General features: G+C 39.1%; 1 protein-coding gene across 2 annotated transcripts in view; it reads left to right on the forward strand.

Moving 5' to 3' along the window:
* Window positions 1-20,954, forward strand: part of ABI2 (abl interactor 2) — a 111,829-nt gene that overhangs the window by 69,643 nt on the left and 21,232 nt on the right. Inside the window, exons 4-7 of one of the 2 annotated variants that reach the window (XM_024206476.3) lie at window positions 12,023-12,120; window positions 16,367-16,513; window positions 17,637-17,761; window positions 18,811-18,990. In XM_024206476.3, the coding sequence (XP_024062244.1) occupies window positions 12,023-12,120; window positions 16,367-16,513; window positions 17,637-17,761; window positions 18,811-18,990 (550 nt within the window). The remainder of the gene's footprint in view (window positions 1-12,022; window positions 12,121-16,366; window positions 16,514-17,636; window positions 17,762-18,810; window positions 18,991-20,954) is intronic. The other variant, XM_024206467.3, reaches the window with a different exon arrangement.

A 20,954-nucleotide genomic window follows, 5' to 3' on the forward strand; every position in this document is an offset into this window, starting at 1 on the left:
TCTAATGTAAATAAAATCTTAGCAGATGTGACCTTATAATTTTTGTGCTGTTAGGAAACCATTTGAATTTAAAAGAGGATTGTCAACATTACTTTCTGAAAGAGGAAATGTAAATAACATGAAGCAGTATCATTTCCAAAACACATACATTAACAAATCCACAAAACTTTCGAAGTAGTGGTGCAATAACATTGCTTTGATTGCAAAATTTCTTGTGCTTGACATGAATTTCATTATTTCACACTGTCTGAATTACATTTTATAAAGTTAAGTGACTAATGCAAGTAGACAAATCAGCTTTGAATTTAAAATTGAAATTCAAAGCGTTCTTCTTTAAAGATATTTTCAACAAAGCAATATTTTATTCAAGAGCTTTTGAACATTGTTTTTATTACAAAGTCATATCTTATTCTTCATTGGAAATGTTTGCTACTCAATTTGTGTACATAATCCGGTAAAAAAAGAAGTGATGTTTTTCAGCACATTTTTGCAGAAATATTTCATATCTGGAAAGCTCTTTAAGAAATCAGCTGCCTCATATTAGAATCTGCTGTCTGTTTCTATAAAAGAATTTGTGCATATCAGCAGAATTCCTTATGGTGAATCAATGAATATATTAACATGTGGAGCATAAAAGTGAATTATCATAGCTATAGTTTTTTATGATAACTTTGATTTAATGAGATTCTTCCAGGACAGATTAAGAAAAAATTATTTATCTCTGCTACAGCACAATTTAATTTAGACTCAGTTGTGCACCCATTGTAATCAGAAATCCCGTTAACTTCAGTGCAACAAGATCAAGCCCAAAGTGATATGATAAACGATGTTCTTGCGAAAGAATCTGACATCAGAGCTGCCCAAATGAATGGATTAGTGTATCACATTTTCAGACCCTGTGACCAGGTCCTGTGACAGTTGCTTAAAAGCAAAGTTTGCTCCAAAGAACCTCTAAATTGTGCTGCATTTTTATTTAGGACATGAAACTCTGTAAACATTGTGTAGTTTGTCAAATGATCATCAGTGTGCACTGCTACTTGAAATAATAGTTTCTCTTTTGTCTATGAGGTCCACAGATCTGTTAACTAATGAGCTCTCATCCTTTATGCAACTCTATAGACAGAACTGGTCACCTCACACTGAAGAGTTCACTATTTTGTGTGTGTCTGTGTGGTTTGTTCTGCCTCCATAGCTGCAAGGAGGTTTATTGGGCTGTCTGCTACAGAGCAAAAACATTATTTAAAGGAAAGATTTTGGCTATAAACTTACCTCTATAGTTGTGTTTCATGCTGTAATGCAAGCCAACCAGCTCATCCCCATACTCCCCCTTGCTCCTTCTCATAAAAGGGCTCCTATGGGGACTCAGGAGATGTTGAGCATGACTCCCTCCAGGGGTTTCCCCAGCCACCTGATACCAGTTTGTGCAGGAGGTGCCTCAATCTGTGTTCCTAGCCCCTACCCATGGGACATCCCCTCCAGCTCTGTCCCAGGATATTTGCTTCCTCTCCAGGGGCAGAGTTTTATCCCTTTAGGAAGTTTTCAGTCACCAGCAGCCTCAGTTGAGGACAAGGGTTGGAAGAGTGTTGAATCCTGGGATTTAGCATAATTGACCTGACTCTGGTATAGCAATTTTTCTTCAAAGGTGGTCCCCCCCCAGTGCAGACTATCTAAGCCTCACTCTCATGAGCTGCAGAAAAGGTGTTCAGTGTCTGATCAAGTGCTTTACAGTTTCAACTTCAAAATGTCCAGTGGCTGCACAATCCAGCATATAGACAGGATGAGGATATCTTTATGCTGGGATGTTAAGTGATTTCTTATAGCTACATCTTTAGTTCATCTTCCTAAGATTTATTGAGCACTGCCATGGGACCTAAAGTTGGTCCTTAACATCTTGACTCTTTATCTTATTGAGCCCAACAGGAAGGCATCCATATATTTCCTCTCCATCAGAGTGGCCATCCTGGTAGCCATTACTCCCCCAGAAGGTGGCAGAGCTTAGGGCCTTATCTATTGGGGGATAATACTACATATTCCACAATGATATGGAGTATGGCGAGTGGCGAGTATGATTTTTTGGGGGCTCTGTGAAAAATTCTCTCCCAAGAAAGAAGTTGTGGCATATATTGGATGTTGGTAGAGCCTTTGAGATCTACCTCTGTCACACACAGTGCTCCATTGATTCTCTACCGTCTGATATATAAAGAAAAGAGAGTATCAAAATCCACTGTTTTAAAATGGCTGAGATGGTGCATTCATGAAGTCTAAAAGTCAGTGTCTCTTTCCAAGCAACTGAGGTGAAAGTCCACTCACTGAGAGTGGCAACAGCTGACCCGGCTAAGAAACTACATGTGCTATGAGATCTGCAGGACAGCCACTGGGTTATCCATTCATCCCTTTTCAAAAATGTATAAGCTGGACATTCAGGCATCAGTGGATGGTACCTTCAGTTAGAGAATGTTTCATGCTGTGATCTGAGTAGTGGAGAAGGAATTTAAAATCCTATATGTAGTTAGTTCTGTTTGAACCTTCCCTGAAGCCACACTATGAAAATTCCATTGGTTAATGAATCAATGGGCCTTGTAGATGAAAGAGAAGAGGGAAATTTTATTCTGATTTGCTAAAAATTTCCTTCCTCTGAGTTACAAGATCCTCAGATCTGACCCCAGTAGGATAAAAAATCCTGTTCAGTTCATTCAAATTAGCTCAAAATTATGCTCTACGGTAGGAACTCACAGTATAATACTGTAGTGCATATAATCTCATTAAGTTTCAGACCACAGGGGATATTACCCTTTGCCATGGAAACTGTCTCAACTGGTGAGCTCTTCAGAGTAGCTTGCCATGCTCTCCCGTGGCAGTGACTGACAAGTCTGTTTCTGTTTCTGTAGCTTCATGAAGTTGAGAGTCTATTGGTCATTAGATCTGTGGACCTTGTAATTTAGAGGAAATTTTCAGTAAATCAGAAAAATGTATTATACCTATGTAATATAGTGGGGTTTATTTGGGAACTAAACAATGGATGACCCAAAATATGGTATGTCTAGATGAGTAACAGTTGGGATTTCGAGCTGCTCAGTGTTCCCAATATCACACAGGGTATAAGAAAATGCAGCGTTCTTAAAAATTACTCAGAACTAAAAAAACCAAATAAATAGTCAAACCAATGGATTGGTATTTCTGAACACATTTAGGGCTTGTGAAACTATCTGGCATTGTGGCAGCAGGACATAACTAAAACTTAACTTCAAAAGCTAGTGCCTAAACTCCCAATTTTACTCAGCCTTTGGAGTGCAAAAAATTGAGATTCAGGGTTCTCCTTGCTAGGAGATCTTTCATCACTTCAGGTCGAGTGCTAGCTGACATGACAGGGCTGGCTGACAAGTCACTTTTAGGGTAGGTCTACACTTACCCGGTAGTTCGGTGGCAAGCAAATCGAACTTCTGGGTTCGACTTATCGCATCTTGTCTGGACGCGATAAGTCGAACCCGGAAGTGCTCGCCGTCGACTGCGGTACTCCAGCTCGGCGAGAGGAGTACGCGAAGTCGACGGGGGAGCCTGCCTGCCGCGTCTGGACCGAGGTAAGTTCGAACTAAGGTACTTCGAACTTCAGGTACGTTATTCACGTAGCTGAAGTTGCGTACCTTAGTTCGAATTGGGGGGTTAGTGTAGACCTGCCCTTATATTAGGTTAATACTCCAGAATGAATGTGCTTCTGCTTCAGCAAATTGGAATTATAGTAATACGCCTCTACCCCGATATAACACGACCCGATATAACACGAATTTGGATATAACGCGGTAAAGCAGCGCTCCGGGGGGGCGGAGCTGCACACTCCGGCGGATCAAAGCAAGTTCGATATAATGCAGTTTCACCTATAACGCAGTAAGATTTTTTGGCTCCTGAGGACAGCGTTATATCGGGGTAGAGGTGTACATGTAAAACAAAGTTTACTCGCATCCAAATTCTCATAATCAATGAGGATGCTTTTTGCCACCTAGTATAAATTCACTTGTAAAGTTAATCCACTTAGAACCCAACACTGTCACTGTGGGGAAAATGTTGACCCTTGGAATATTAGCAGTGGGAGAACTTGAGTGACTGCGCTGTCTCATGAATAGTTGGATATTTAGTTACCTACTTAAATTTAAGACCTATCTGGAGGCTGTTTGATTAATCAGTGTGTCTATTAAAAGTTTCATCTTGAAAATCTTTTGTTCATGGCACATTCTGCTTTAACCACTCTTTCTATGATCTATTGATACATTATTTTGTTGATGCTGAATGCTTAACTTTTTCTTTCTTATTTCCTTTCTCTTCATATCCTGAAGTTCCAACTAACCTTTCAATGCTTTTTTCCCTTACCTCTTTTATTTGCTCCATGTATGCATTAAGTGGTTGCTTAGATTTAAGGTAAGAAACCCCAGGGCTGGATTTCCATTCTTATTCTTTAGAGACTATTACACATGGGGAGAGATTTGAAATTAGCGTGTCACTAATAATAATTTTTTAAAAGAATAAACCATTCCTTCTCCCTCCTTATGTATTCTACCTTCAGTCTCAGTGTGATTTCAGTGTGGATAGACATTTTGCAATATAAATGGATGGATTTAATGTAACTAATATTTGCAGTTAATTATAAAAGCTTACAGTGAAATGTTGACTCATTTTAGTAGAGCTAGTTTTCACCTAACAAGGGAGAAATAGTATATTTACACTGAGTAGGAATAAATGGCATATAAATGAGTAATTAGCCGAATTTAAACCTCCCCCTGTGTAATACTCTTTTTATCCTATATACGGTGTGATTTATGATTCACTTTGACCAGTATTTCAATGTAAAATTACTCAGATAAAGGGACACCAAGGTTGTGTTGCAAAATCAAAAATATTTTTTATATTAAATTTTGCATTTTTTTTAAAGTTGCAGTATCACACATTAGTTACTTTAAATGTCAGTTACTCTTTATGTAAAATACTGTATGTATAGAGGCAAACTTTTACAGATATTTTCTCAGACTTGGTAATATCACTATGCAAAATGTTGAACCTCTCTTAAAAATATCAGATTGCTTTTAGTATGTCACTAACTTAGCAGTATTATGTTAACTCATCAATGTACTTAGGCCACAATCCTGAAAACTGTCATATATGAGTACTCCCAGATGAGCCTAAGGCCAGCTCTGCACTACAAACTTACCTTGGTATAACTGTGTTGCTCAGGGGTGTGAAAAATCCACACCCCCGGGTGATGCAGTTATGCCAACCTAACCTCCAGTGCAGACAGCACTATGTTAACATAGCTACTGCCTCTCGCAGAGGTGGATTAATTACACCGACAGGAGAAGCTCTCCCTTAGGCATAGTACAGTAACCCTATCAAAGGAGGAAATTAGATTGGTGGTTTGCATGATTTATTCTTGAGAAATCTGTGTAGGCTATTACTTATTACCTTATCTTCTAGATGCTTATAAATTGATTGCTTAATTTGTTGCAGTATCTTTCCAGGTATCCAGACTGACAGTACAGCATTTGTAATGCAGTAGTAATGCATTTTTAATACTGAATTTCCCAAAGAGAGTTTCTCTAATAATCCTGTTCTTGGTGTGGTAACTTTGAGTGATTTGGAAAAGCAGCTGGCAGATTCTCAAAGTTTTCATTACTTTCTCCAAGTTATGCAGAAGTAATGATGTAAAAGTATTGTATGTTCACTTCATTATAGATAAGAGCTGGCAGGTTCTCTTCCCCTTTGCAGTGATGGTAAGAGCCTCTTTTCTGCTTTTCAGAGTAAGAAATTCTTCTATCTATAGAACTTGAATGATTCTAGTGTAGGTCAAGTTAGAATTTTAAAGTTACTTGTCAAAGAACATCCTTGATTTCAAGTTTGATTAGGCCAATCAGGAAATGTGTGTCAGACAATCTTTTGTTGCCAGATTTGTGGGGTTTTCTTTATTGTGTTGTATGTTGCACTTTCAGGTTTTAAATAGTTCATTTGATCTGATTTGCACTTAAAAATCCTAGGTGCACAGACTGGCACATGTGACTTGAAGTTGCAAGTGAAAAATGGCCTCCATAGTCATATAAATACAATTGAATTGCAGTTGTGACCCATTTTTGAGGAGATCACATATATAATACTTACCGTATATACTCGTTCAGAAGCCGAATATTTTTGGTAAAAAAGTGACGCATCAAAGAGTGGGGGTCGGCTTATAAATGGATCTACACCAAAATTTGATGATTTTAAACTCTATGGAAGCATTGAATTGAATATCTAATACATTGTCGTTTTGTTTACCTGGAGCGTCTGCAGGCATGGAGCCCCTCGGCTCCCTGTGGCCGCGGTTTGCCGTTCCCAGCCAATGGGAGCTGCGGGAAATGGCGCGGGGGCTGCATCCGGCCCTTTGGACATTTTAATCTGGCCCTCGAGCTCCCGTCAGGGAGCGGGGTCCGGGGCTTGCCCTGCTCCAACCAGGGAGCGGGGTTGGGGGCTTACCCCACTCTGTGCGTGCCGTGGCTCCCGGAAGCAGCAGCATGTCCCCCCTCCGGCTCCTATGCGTAGGACGCTGCCCCCGCCCCAACCGCTGTCCCAACTGCCACCCCTGCAGCTTCCATTGGCCGGGAACCGCAGCCATTGGGAGCTGCAGGGGCGATGCCTGCGGATGGGGCAGCGCAGAGCTGCCTGGCCATGTCGCTGCGTAGGAGCTGGAGGGGGGACATGCTGCTGTTTCTGGGAGCTGTTTGAGGTAAGTGCCACCAGGAGCCTGCACCCCTGACCCCTTCCCGTGTTCCTGCCCCAGCCTGGATCCCCTTTCCATCCTCTGAACTCCTCTGTCTCAGCCTGGGGTACCCTCCTGCACTCCCCAGCCCCCCCCCCCCCCCCCGGCCCCCCCCCCCCGCCGGGCCCCCTCCCCCCCCCACCCCACCCGAACTCCCTGCCCCTTCCCCAGTCCAGAGCCCTCTCCACACCCAGTGGGTTAGGTCTGACTTCTTCTCTGGAAAGTGCCTCCACTTGAGATCTGATCCTGAAGAGTATTCTGTATTTAAAGAAATGTTCTCTATTGACATGTTCACTGCTATTTGCAGCTAAAGGGTCACGGTGTTTAAAGTAGATCCTGTTGTTAATGCTTCAGATCTATAGACAGTAGTTGCCAACATGCCATGTGAATACACAATACACCTGTGCAAATGCAGGGGCTCGTAGCATGTCTGGTGATTAAGTGTTAGTAAGACTATACAATACATCTATGTATCTATAAAATATTTGTTCATGGGACTACTTTTTTACCCATGAAATCGTTCCTGAAGGTTGAATAGTTCAATCAGAACAATTCTGCAGTTCATTCAAGGCTGCTGTCATGTTTAAAAAAAACAAACAAACAAAAAACACTCTAATTGTAGTAGTTTCATATCAGCTATAAGTCAGTTGCTGCGTAATAGATTTACACTGCCATACAGTGGGAAACTGAAGGACTCAATCTATTTCACGTATCAAAGTGAAGATTGAGATGGCTTGATTATGGTCTATAAGACTACAGGGAGAAGATTTCTGATAGCACAGAGCTCTTTTAATCTAGCAAAGACCTAACCAGATCTAGTGGCAGGAAGCTGAGGTAAAGCAACTGGAAATATAGAATAACCGGAAAAACGGATTTTTAAGGGTGAGGGTAATTCACCATTGGGATGTGATGGATTCTTTCACTTGAAAAGTCTTAAAATTGGATGCTTTGTAAAAGATAGGGAGTTAGCATGGAATTGTTCGTTGAGCTTTCCTAGGCTCTTTCCTGCTGAAAAAGCTTATGGTGTGAGAGGGAGGCATGGTTAAAAATTGAAAAAAGCTGGTTTTGGGGAGGTTTGGGAGATAAAAAAATAATGGCTGGTAGGCTTGGCGATTGTTTTCAAGATGGCCTGCAAAGGAAAAAATGAGTGTTCACCTATTTTTTTCTTTTTTTTGTGATTCATAAAGAAGGCAGCCTGAACTTCTGAAAGGAGTTTCCTGCCCCTCCTTTTTTTATTTTGCATTAGAAAAACAGGGGGAAAACCTTTGAAAACACACCTTTTGAGCTGCCTTTATACTTCATAAAACAAATATGTGCAAGTAATTTTATTTCCTGTGCAGTTCACTTTTAAATATTTGCAGTTTTGTGTGTTCTTCACCTTGCCTTCCACCAGTTTGGGGGCCTCTAGTGACAAGTGTTGCACGATCTCCAGACTTGTTCTGACCATGAATTAAATCCATCCTGTCCTTGAATCAAGGCCTTAGATTCAGTTATCTCGTCAGTATCTCCTGTCATTTTTTCTTAGTCACAAGTAGATCCAGGAATCAAACACCATAGAAGTATTTGTGGTTATTGTAGTTTATGAGCACTAGAAGACAATGCAGCATGCTACTTTTCATGGTTATTGTAGTTCATGGGGCACTAGAAGACAATGCAGCATGCTACTTTTCAAAATCTTTTCAAGTGCCTAATATAGAAAGAATTAAGTTGCTTCCTTTTTTGCAATGAGAGTGGGGAGTTACAGCCTAATAAATCACTGAACAGTCTGACAGTACTTACATCCATTTATTCATTCCTGAAATAGTCTGGGTGGGAAACCTAAACTCATCTTTATACGCAGTAATTAGAGTGCAACAATTTGGTCCTCTCTTCAATTACTTGGCGCATGAACACCTTACATTTTAGGAGGAACTTAATTAGGAAATAAAATCAGAACCTCTTAGCAAGCAGAGTTATTCTAGAAATTAAGTATACTGGACAAACTTAAAAATCTGGCAGTGAATGCAAGAGTAATGTTCCATTCACTTGCTGCTTATTTAAAAAAAAAAAAAAATTCTTTAGGGTCACTCCTTTACATTTCCAGAGTTGAGGATTAGTGTAGGAAGATATCTGTGTATGACATGCATGTGTGTGCACATATAGAAAGGGTATACAAAGTGGATCTAACTGCAGATGTTTGAACATTTTCCCAGTAATGGGGGAATGAATATTTCCCCTCTATTTCTGGTACTAGAAATCCTTACATAGACGGTGAAGAGGGACTTGAAAATTGCATCTTTCTTGGGTTGGGGGGGTTAGAGATGAACTGACTTGCATCTCAGCTAAAGTTACTGATGCAATTTCCTATTTTATCCTAACGCTATCTCTCTCTCCATTTCTCCTCATCCAAGATAATCGGAAAGCTTTCTCTGTATGTTGTATGGTATTGTTCTAGCAGTGAAGGTCAGTCAATGTTAATCAGAACTGTTGAAATAGCTGTATATTTCTCATTGCTTTTCTTGATTATTTGGCCTTAAGTCAAAGTGGAGACTGTTCAAACAGAGCTGCGTAACTGACAATAGCTAAACTTAAATCAGTCAACCCTTTCAGATTTGTAAAACAGCTCTGTAAACTTTGATTACTTGCTCTCTTTCAACATTACAACTTCAAAGTCATCACATGGGGGAATCTAAATTTAATCATGCATTACCCTCCTTTAATTTTAGTCTTTTTAAAGAATGTCTCCTTTCTTTTTCACTGTTTAAATTCCTAGTTAACAAAGAGATTTTTGTACTGTTTTTAGTTACGTTTTCTAAAGCTGTTTCTTGTCCATCTTATGTAAAAGATATTGGCAATCACTGGAGTTCTACATTGGTGAGGCAAACCGCAAGCATGACTTGCAATTGTCTGCTACACTGTTCACTTTACTTTACTTTATCCTCCAACTACTCCCACTCCAACTCTCTGGGGCTGGGACTATAATCTCTGTTTGTTTGTACAACTCCTAGTATAATGGGAGCCGAATATATTATTGCAGTTCCGATTACTATTGTAGTAGTATTACTAATAACAGTAATGTAGTTTCTTCTTTAAACTTTGAGGGGTATGTTAAAGTAGATTTAATCATATAGTTTAAGTGTAATCCTATAGGTAGTGGTTATGATGCAGTTTGTGTCCCCGAGTGACAGACACTTATGGGAGGTTTGAAATATCTAGGATGGAATTTTCGAAAGTGCTCCCACTAGTCTAACTCTGTTCCCATCTGAAGACTTTTGAAAATCCTACTCATAGATCTTAATGTGCCATTGACGTCCTCTGCATAAGAAGTGACCTAGGGGTTAACATTAATAAAGGATGTTTGTTTTAAACAGCTATGACAGGTAAGTGGGTGATACCGACAAGTTTGATGAAAGGAGATGAAGGAGATTCTGCAACTTTAAAAAAAAACAACCAGCTTTTGGGATGTGTTTTCCATGTTCTGTGTATGGAATAAAATGCACTTTCCTTTCATTATACACTTTCCCTCTCCCCCTCAAATTGATGTAGTTCAGTGCTTACCTAGCCCTTCACTTAAAGTAACTTTAGTTTTCATGTTGCTTAAAGTTGGCTTAAAGGACTTTATGATACTATTTGCAAGATATGTTTGTAAAACTAATCAGAACATTTGAGACTTTTACTGTCTCAAAAATTCTAAAAATCTCAATAGTCACTTCTCTAAACTTCCCCCCCCGCCCCTTCCTGGCAAGCTAAAAGCAGCATAGCTTTGAGATTTCCATCTTCTGTTTTCACCTTCTATATAGGAGTCAAGTTTCAGTGTGTCAGGATACTGCAATATATTAATCCTTAAATAATCTCCGTCATTTAAACGGCAACACAAATAAACACTGCTTGGCTTTTGGAGCGATTAAAAGGGTGTAATTTGCCTCTCAGAATATTTCTAAACATCACTAACAACTTGATCACGGAGCCTTTTCTATAAATAGGGGGACTTACTTTCTGGAAATATGTCATGTTATTTGGAAACAATACATGTTGGAAATGATATACATTGTAGCTGTGTGCAATAGAGCATGGCATGGGTATCAGAAAAGGAGAGTCTAAAGAGTATTTAATAACGGGAAATAACCAACATAAAAACAATTAAAACCCTAAATTATTTAGCACGAATCTTTTGACATTATTTATATGATGGGGAATAGATTTAGGGCTCATAGATTAAAAAGATATTTTATAGATCCTCCCTAAATATATGTGTATAAATTCTCTGCTGTATCTACCTTTTGTATGCAGCCAGAGAGCTATTAATTGGCTTGGTGAATACATCAAAAACAAAATGTTTTGATGTTTATAATTCATGATGTAAGTAGTAATTATGTTGTTGGTCAGCACTGAGATCAGTCAGCATTGATGCTGATGACTTAAATAGTGAAATATTAACTTGAATTTGTAGTTTCTGATTGTCTCACTATTTTCTAAGGAAGAAAACTGGAAAGATCACATCAGTAGTATTCATGATTTCTTTTTTCCTATTCCACAAACTAGAGATTTAGTTTAGCTTAGACTGTTATAAATTTAGTTTGGTTGCATGTTTTGTATATGTAGTTTATGTTCATTAAATAGTTTTGGTATCTTAATGTGAAAACATTACAATATATAGCATTCTTGTTTAAAGCATTTTATATTAAATCTTAAAATGAGAGAGATTAGTTCTACTGGAGCATACCTTGAATATAAAAATAACTTTACTAAAGTTTAGCTGCTCTTTAGTTATATTAATTACTGTATTGTGGCCTAGTATGTAACCCTACTTAATCCTCTAGTTTTTTTAAAGTCTATTCTCAAAAAATATGGGGCAATTAACATTAAACAGTGCAACCAGAAATAACTGCCTTTTATCTTAAACAAATAAACAAAACAAAAAAACCCGAAAACTACTTCGTCGCCCTGCTCAAAGAGATTTTTAATTGTATTAAATACAGATCAACATCAGCAGAGATTTAATATTCATGTGATGGCCTAAAGGCAAATGCAGTTTCTATATACAAATCTTTGCAAACCCCATATAACGAAGAGTCCTTTGAGTGCAACTGTTGACCTCTAGCAGAGTAGAAGTTGCATATGAAATGCATGGCCTCTCAGTTTTTTTCAGTTTAAACCTTCCCCTGCCTCTTTAGTACTATAGAATGAATTTTCAAGGAATCTTGCTATCTTATTGCCTAAAGTCTGAGTATAGTAAAGGCTGTTTTTTTCCTCCGTTCTTTCATGCAGGTTAGTACACAGAATATGAAGATGGGTGGGCTGCCTCGTACTACTCCACCTACCCAGAAACCACCCAGCCCACCAATGTCAGGAAAAGGAACTATTGGGTGAGTACAATTACTGTAGACTTAATATTTTTGTAGAGAGTAGATGGGGAAGAGATATTCATAAACATCTGAACACCTACATTTCTACCATGGCAAAAATTTTAAACATCTTCCTTATTCTTGCTTCTTGTCCACTATCTAAAGATGGGCTGTGAGACTTGGAGAAGTTTTACCACCATCCTTTATACTGACCACATCTTAAATTGTAGGTGATGTGTTGCTGCCTGTAGATAATGAAGGTCATTAGAAGTTTTATTCAGGAAGCCTTTCTTTGATTTCTTTTGGCTTGTATTATCTGTGGTGGATAGAATTAGTGGTGTGTTTTTTCTGACAGGTTGTACTGTCTGTCTGCAGTAGCTAATGTAATATCTAAACTGACATACTGTGCCACAGGTTGGGCATATATGCTGTGAATGGTAAAATGTGCTTTCCAGTGGAGCTATGAACCTGAATTCTACATTTTCTTCACCTGATAGAGTCCTTATGAATTATGTCCTGAGGAACAGCAGCCCTTCTAGTTACTGCATTGATGTGGTGCATGTTCATGGTAGCATTCTCTGAAATGCTTCCGGTTCCACGCACAGGGCCAATTAGATAGGCAGAACTGCGGGGTCTAAATGTGTGGATGAGACGATGGTGTAGGGAGGAGGGGTTTAGATTTATTAGAAACTGGGAAAACTTTTGGGAAAGGGGGAGCCTATACAGGAAGGATGGGCTCCACCTAAACCAAAATGGAACCAGATTGCTGACGCTTCAGATTAAAAAGGTCGTAGAGCAGTTTTTAAACTAAGGTCTGGGGGAAAGCCGACAGGTGTAGAGGAGCATGTTGTTCGGAGGGGAGGATCTATAAATGAAGATTCCCTATGTCCTAATGAGGAGAGGATGGAAGATAAAATACAGGTAGGCTCTGATGAGAAACAGTCAAATGAAAAAAAGTCCCATTCAGTTACATCATGTAATGGCAGGCAGCTAAAAAGTGACAGGTTTTTAAAGTGCTTATATACCAATGCTAGAAGCCTAAATAATAAGTTGGGTGAACTAGAGTGCCTCATATTAAATGAGTATATTGATCTAATAGGCATCACAGAAACTTGGTGGAATGAGGATAATCAGTGGGACACAGTAATAACAGGGTACAAAATATATTGGAAGGACAGAACAGGTCGTGCTGGTGGTGGGGTGGCACTATACGTGAAAGAAAGCGTAGAATCAAATGAAGTAAAAATCTTAAATGAACCAAACTGTACCGTAGAATCTCTATGGATGGTAATTCCATGCTTAAATAAGAAGAATATAGCAGTAGGGATACAGACCACTTGACCAGGATGGTGATAGTGACTGTGAAATGCTCAGGGAGATTAGAGAGGCTATTAAAATAAAAAACTCAATAATAATTGGGGATTTCAACTATCACCTTATTGACTGGGTACATATCACCTCAGGAAGGGATGCAGAGATTAAGTTTCTTGACACCTTAAATGACTGCTTCTTGGAGCAGCTAGTCCTGGAACCCACAAGAGAGACAATTCTTGGTTTAGTCCTAAGTGGAGCACAGGATCAGGTCCCAAGAGGTGAATATAGCTGGACTGCTTGGTAATAGTGACCATACTATAATAAAATTTAACATCCCTGTGGCGGGGAAAACACCACAGCAGCCCAACACTGTAACATTTAATTTCAGAAAGGGGAACTACACAAAAATTAGGAGGTTAGTTAAACAGAAATTAAAAGGTACAGCACCAAAAGTAAAATCCCTGCAAGCTGCATGGAAACATTTTAAAGACACCATAATAGAGGCTCAACTTAAATGTATACCCCAAATTAAAAAACAGAGAACCGAAAAAGAGCCACCGTGGCTAAACAACAAAGTAAAAGAAGCAGTGAGAGGCAAAAAGGCATCCTTTAAAAAGTGGAAGTTAAATCCTAATGAGGAAAATAGAAAGGAGCATAAACTCTGGCAAATGAAATGTAAAAATATAATTAGGAAGGCCAAAAAAGAATTTGAAGAACAGCTAGCCAAAGACTCAAAAGGAATAAAAAAAAAAATTTCTAAGTACATCAGAAGCAGGAAGCCTGCTAAACAACCAGTGGGGCCACTGAACGATTGAGATGCTAAAGGAGCACTCAAGGTTGAGGATGTGAGGGAGATTCCCAAATCTGAGCCATTCTTTTTAGGTGACAAATCTGAGGAACTGTCCCAGACTGAGGTGTCATTAGAGGAGGTTTGGAACAAATTGATAAACTAAACAGTAATAAGTCCCCAGGACCAGATGGTATTCACCCAAGAGTTCTGAAGGAACTTAAAGGTGAAATTGCAGGACTACTAACTGTCGTCTGTAACCTATCATTTAAATCAGCTTCTGTACCAAATGACTGGAGGATAGCTAATGTGACGCCAATTTTTAAAAAGGGCTCCAGAGGAGACCGTAGCAATTACAGGCCAGTAAGCCTGGCTTCAGTACCGGGCAAACTGGTTGAAACTATAGTAAAGAACAAAATTGTCAGACACATAGATGAACATAATCTGTTGGGGAATAGTCAACATGGTTTTAGTAAAGGGAAATCGTGCCTTACCAATCTACTAGAATTCTTTGAGGGAGTCAACAAGCATGTGGACAAGGTGGATATAGTGTATTTAGATTTTCAAAAAGCCTTTGACAAGGTCCCTCACCAAAGGCTCTTAAGCAAAGTAAGCAGTCTTGGGATAAGAGGGAAGGTTCTCTCTCATGGATTGGTAACTGGTTAAAAGATAGGAAATAAAGGTTAGGAATAAATGGAGAGAGGTAAATAGTGGTCTCCCCCAGGGGTCTGTACTGGGCCCAGTCCTATTTAACATATTCAAAAATGATTTGGAAAAATGGGTAAACAGTGAGGTGGCAAAATTTGCAGATGATACAAAACTACTCAAGATAGTTAAGTCCCAGGCAGACTGCAAAAAGCTACAAAATGATCTCTCAAAACTGAGTGACTGGGCAACAAAATGGCAGATAAAATTCAATGTTGATAAATGCAAAGTAATGCACATTGGAAAACATAATCCCAACTATACATATAAAATGAGGGGGTCTGAATTGGCTGTTACCACTCAAAAAAGGGATCTTGGAGTCATTGTGGATAGTTCTCTGAAAACATCCACTCAATGTGAGCAGCAATCAAAAAAGTGAACAGAATGTTGGGCATCATTAAGAAAGGGATCGATAATAAAACAGAAAATATCATACTGCCTCTATATAAATCCATGGTACACCCACATCGTGAATACTGTGTGCAGATGTGGTCACCCCATCTCAAAAAAGATATATTGGACTTGGAAAAGGTTCAGAAAAGGGCAATAAAAATGATTAGGGGTATGGAATGGCTGCTATATAAGGAGAGATTAATAAGACTGGGACTTCTCAGCTTGGAAAAGAGACGACTTAGAGGGGATATGATTGAGGTCTATAAAATCATGACTGGTGTGGAGAAAGTAAATAAAGAAGTGTTATTTATTACTTCTCATAACACAAGAACTAGGGGCCACCAAATGAAATTAATAGGCAGCAGGTTTAAAATAAACAAAAGGAAGTATTTTTTCACACAATGCACAGTCAACCTGTGGAACTCCTTGCCAGAGGATGTTGTGAAGGCCAAAACTATAACAGGGTTCAAAAAAGAACTAGATAAATTCATGGAGTATAGGTCCATCAATGGCTATTAGCCAGGATGGGCAGAGTTGGGCCTCTGTTTGCCAGAAGCTGAGAATGGGCGATGGGATGGATCACTTGATGATTACCTATTCTGTTCATTCCCTCTGGGGCCCCTGGTATTGGCCACTGTCGGAAGACAGGATACTGGGCAAGATGGACATTGGTCTGACCCAGTATGGCCGTTCTTATGTTCATGTAATGGCTGGTCCTGAAACAGAGCTTATTGTGTTAAATTCAAAATAAGATATTTACATGTATGCAAACTACTCTGATTTAGTAGTGGAAAGGCAAACTGACTCCTCAACTGCTCGATTCAGATCAATAAAATATGCAAAACAGAAAATTCCTGCATAGGAAAAGGGTTTGGGAAATGGAGAGCAGAAATCCCATCCTCCACTCCCTGGTCATAAATTGGGTATTGCAGACGTGTGGAAAAACGATTTTTTGAGTCCCTTAGATTTTGCTACACGTAACTATATAATTTTACACTGGTAAAAGATCTGTGGCTGCGCTATATTCTGACTAAATTTGCTTCTGTGCATATTGCTTTTTTTGTCCAGGCGTCACTCTCCCTATCGCACACTGGAGCCTGTGCGTCCTCCAGTGGTACCAAATGACTATGTACCTAGCCCAACACGTAATATGGCTCCCTCGCAACAGAGCCCTGTTAGAACAGCTTCTGTGAATCAGAGGAATCGCACATACAGGTATTCAGTCTACTCCTGCACAGAATGTGTTTGGCCTAATACAGTAATCTATACAAGATGCACTGCTGTGATTAAAATCAAACCCAGACCCTACAATAGAACCTCACTAATACACGATTGACTGGGAAACCCATTGTGCATTGACACATAGACACAATTAAAACAAGAATATTCCATCATAAAATTTACTTCACTTTTTCCCACAATTACATTTTAATTTTGTAAGACATAGCATACTAATAAAATTGTGTAGTAGAAACAGTCATAGTAATATGGAACTTTGCAACATCACTCTATTTAATCTTTACAAAGATTTGGGGAGATTATTTTGTGTGTGCGAATTATGAGGTATGCTTATTGGAGGACTACAAATTGCTTGTGCTTCATAATCAAAGTTTTTTGAAAAATAAAAGATCTTGAGACTTTAGGATGAACAGTGCTAAACAGTTCTGTAAAAATGAAGTAATCATAACATATAAATGAGGAAACCACTAGCTTTGAACCCAGAGATGGACCACAGTTATGATGTATAACAGAAGATACTGTTCCCCTCTCACTGACCACTAGAAGACTTCATCAGTCCTAGGAATTGTCAGAGGTATAAGATGCCACATGAGAGCTAAAATTGTCTCTCTTGAAATGTTAAATTCTTCTTTAAAAACATTTAAGGAGGCTGGCAAATAGCTTTATACCATATCCATTCTAAACACGAGAAAACTTGACTTTACTGAGTTCAGGAAATGTTGATAGATTTAACCCTTCTACTCCCAACAATACTTAATGTAGAAGCATATATAGTAGAATCTTGCTAATCCACATCCTTTATATAATCTGTACAAAAATGGGCTGTCTCTCTCCACTCAGCAATGATTTATAGTATTGCAATGATGTCAAGTTAATTAGCTTTTCAAAATGCCATATATACTTGTTAGATTACTAGTGCCAAAGGAATGATCATTCTTGATCCAAACTAAATGCTTTTGTGAAAAATGTTTTTGTTATATCAACTTCAGTTCGTTTCTGCCAGTCATTAGTGTGAAGTAGCAAGTTTCCACTACATGTTTTTTATGTATTTTCTCTATGGACCAGATTATTAATGTTTTGGTGGCTTTGGTTTCTTTAGCAGCAGTGGGAGTAGTGGAGGGAGCCACCCAAGTAGTCGGAGCAGCAGTCGAGAGAACAGTGGAAGTGGAAGTGTGGGTGTACCTATTGCTGTCCCCACTCCATCTCCTCCTAGCGTCTATCCAGGTAAATAGGAATCTCACCTTCCTCTCTTTCTGTCCAAGTCCTAATGTTTGAGTTTATTTACTGTTGTGTTTGCAAGATTATGAATCTCTAAGAGAATTTTTCAAGCCAACTTTTCCAGAACCATACAAACTTTAACATTGTTTTGGGTGTTAATAATTTAAAATGTGGGGACACTGATATCCCCTGAGTGTGGAAATGTTTGTTATGCAGATATTTGCCTGTCTATTTGCCTTTTATGTCAATTGGTTAATCAAAACTGTTGATTCATTTAAGCCAGCTGAGACAGGAGCTCTTTGACTAGATGTGACTAGATAGGACACAGCATTGTTCCAAGAAAACAGTGTCTCTCCATCCTTTTAGCCAGATAAATGGTCTTTCATTTCTTTCTGTTCATGTAGGCATCTAGAAGTTTATTAGAAGCTTAGATTTTTATTTTTTTAAAAAGGCAAGGACACAGTAAAGTATACACATGAAAGCAGAGCAGATTATCATGGAAAAGGCAGTCTGTCAAACAAACACTTTTGGTTCACAGAAAATAGTATTTGTACTCTCACGCTCATGTAGTGTTGAGGATTTTCTGTGTGCTTCTTTCCTTAGTCTTCGAAATGAAGGAAAAAATTATTTAGCATAAATTGTGTTCTGAAAAATTATTTTTCTGGGCCAAAAATTGCTATGGGAAACTGATGGTTTCCCTTTGCTATATGTATAATTTTGTACAAAAGCTGCAGAGTTCTGTGCTACAGATTGGAGAGTAACTAACAGAGGGGGAAAGCAGTCTTTCTTAAAGTAATGACTTTAATTGAGAAGTACAGACGTTAGTTTCTACGTCTGTAATTGCTAGCAGACTTTCTTGATCCAGGTACCCTTATTTGCTGCATATATTGGAATGTTCCTTTAACATAAGCTTCATTTTTTTCTCATCCCCTCTTTTTGTGCTAGAACATTTAACGTTTACTGAATATCTAACACTGAATTGTCAGAAGGCTTTTCTAATCCTTGCTAACCTGATCTCCTTATTAACTTTACCTCTTCCTCCTCTTTTCACATAGCCCCCGCTGGCTCAGCTGGCACTTCTCCCCTTCCTGCTACCTCTGCACCTGCTCCTTCCCCCCTTGCTCCTGCTCCTGCCCCCTCCGCTGCCCCAGATGCTGCTGCTGCAGGAGCCCAGCCTCTTGCTGATGGCTTCACCTCTCCAACTCCCCCTGCTGTTTCTTCCACTCCCTCAGCAGGTGAGTCTCTGCTCCATTTCATAGACAGGTGAACCAAGATGTGAACACCATCTGAGGCTTTTCAGAGATCCTTAGGAGTCGTTGATCTTTATGGCTTTTTCTGGTTTGGTTTTGTTGGATATGAGTTTTGTCGGAAAACACCTGTTCTTCCAGGAGATTCAGAGTATTAGTCCTGTAAACAACCACTATATTGTATGCTTGCAGCAATATGGATAATGTAAGTTCTCAGAGAAGCGTATGTAGGATAAAGGCAGCAATTCTTTTGACATCTAGTAATTTGTTTTTCTTCAAATGTTGGATTCAAAATGGTGCCTCTAATGAAGTGTGTGATGTGTATGGTTTTGTGTGACTTGACTCCCATGAGTAGGGCCCTACTAAATACGTGGCCATGAAAAATGCATCACAGACCATGAAATCTGGTCTCCCCCTCCTGAAATCTGGTCTTTTGTGTGCTTTTACCCTATAACTATACAGATTTCATGGGGAAGACCAGCGTTTCTCAAATTGGGGGTCCTGACCCAAGAGGGAGTTGCAAGGGGGTCGCAAGGTTATTTTAGGGGGTCACAGTATTGCCACCCTTACTTCTGCACTGCCTTCAGAGCTGTGTGGCCGGAGAGCGGCAGCTGTTGGCCGGGCGCCCAGCTCTGAAGGCAGCGCCCCGCCAGCAGCAGCGCAGAAGTAAGGTGGCAATACCATATCATGCCATCCTTACTTCTGCACTGCTGCTGGCGGTGGCTCTGCCTTCAGAGCTGGGATCCTGGCCAGCAGCTGCCGTTCTCCAGCAGCAGCAAGGGTAGCAGTACCGCAACCCCCCCTACAATAACCTTGCAAACCCCCTCCCCACCCCACTCCACAACTCCTTTTTGGGTCAGGATCCCTACAATTACAACACCATGAAATTTTTGATTTAAATAGCTGAAATCATGAAATTTATGATTTTTTAAAATCCGATGACCGTGAAATTGACCAAAATGGATCGTGAATTTGGTAGGGTAGAACCATGAGGTGTCTTGAGCCAATATCTCTCCTTTCCATTAGTTGTTGCAAAAGAGGCATACGTTTTTGATTCACTACTAGTGAAATGGAAGTTTTAATACACAAATTGAGTTGTTTTCTGCCAAAAGACTTTGTTCAGTAGGTGATATATATTGCATGTACTCAAGCTTGCTTTCTTAACATTTATAAAGCCTCTCTGCATTTTTATTTCTTTAATTGCTGAAGTTTCAACATGTGTTATTTACTAAATATAATGTAAGACTAGTATGTATTGCCTTTTGTTTGATTGATTTGGATGTAGTATTGTTATGTAAAGATCTGTTTTATATATCAAAAATGGCTTACATGTATTTGCAGTAGCTGATTGTAATGGGTTCTGCTTCTGATCACAGAGCTGTATTAGTTCAGATGTTTAATAACTTTGGTCTACATTCAGGCTTATTTAGAAATGTTGTAACGTGCCAGAAAATATTCTTTTAGTTAAAGGGTAAAATTAAGCATGTATCATTTATTTCCTAATCTCGTATATAAGAATTCTTATAATAACTGTAGAGGCACCTGAGCTGTGATGAATCTCAGTGGCAACAAATCATCATCATCTCTGAAGTATTTGTGCAGTTAGAAGATAAGATTGATCAGACAGAAGTTGGATTGATTTTCAGGTTTTGATGCACTGGTGTATGAAAAATGTTACAGGTCTCTAGGTCTTAAACTGCACTACTTGTGGATTTTTGATAAAACAAACAGAATGAAACAGAAGTGAAAAACTCAAGTCCTTTAATAAAAATGCAGATGATCTGATTTTAAAAAAATAATTTACTATCTTCCCTTTGTTAAGAAATAAAATAAGAGGTGCCTACTTTCTCCTTGGATTAGCCTAGTGCTCAGATGACTTCCCTGAAATAGGATGCATGAGGATAATAGTTTTGTTTTACAGGGTTGTGATTTTCCCCAGCCTGAAGAAACTC

Source organism: Terrapene carolina, unplaced genomic scaffold (genome assembly GCF_002925995.2).
Source record: "Terrapene carolina triunguis isolate 2854851 unplaced genomic scaffold, T_m_triunguis-2.0 Scaffold62, whole genome shotgun sequence".
Lineage (NCBI taxonomy): Eukaryota > Metazoa > Chordata > Testudines > Emydidae > Terrapene > Terrapene triunguis.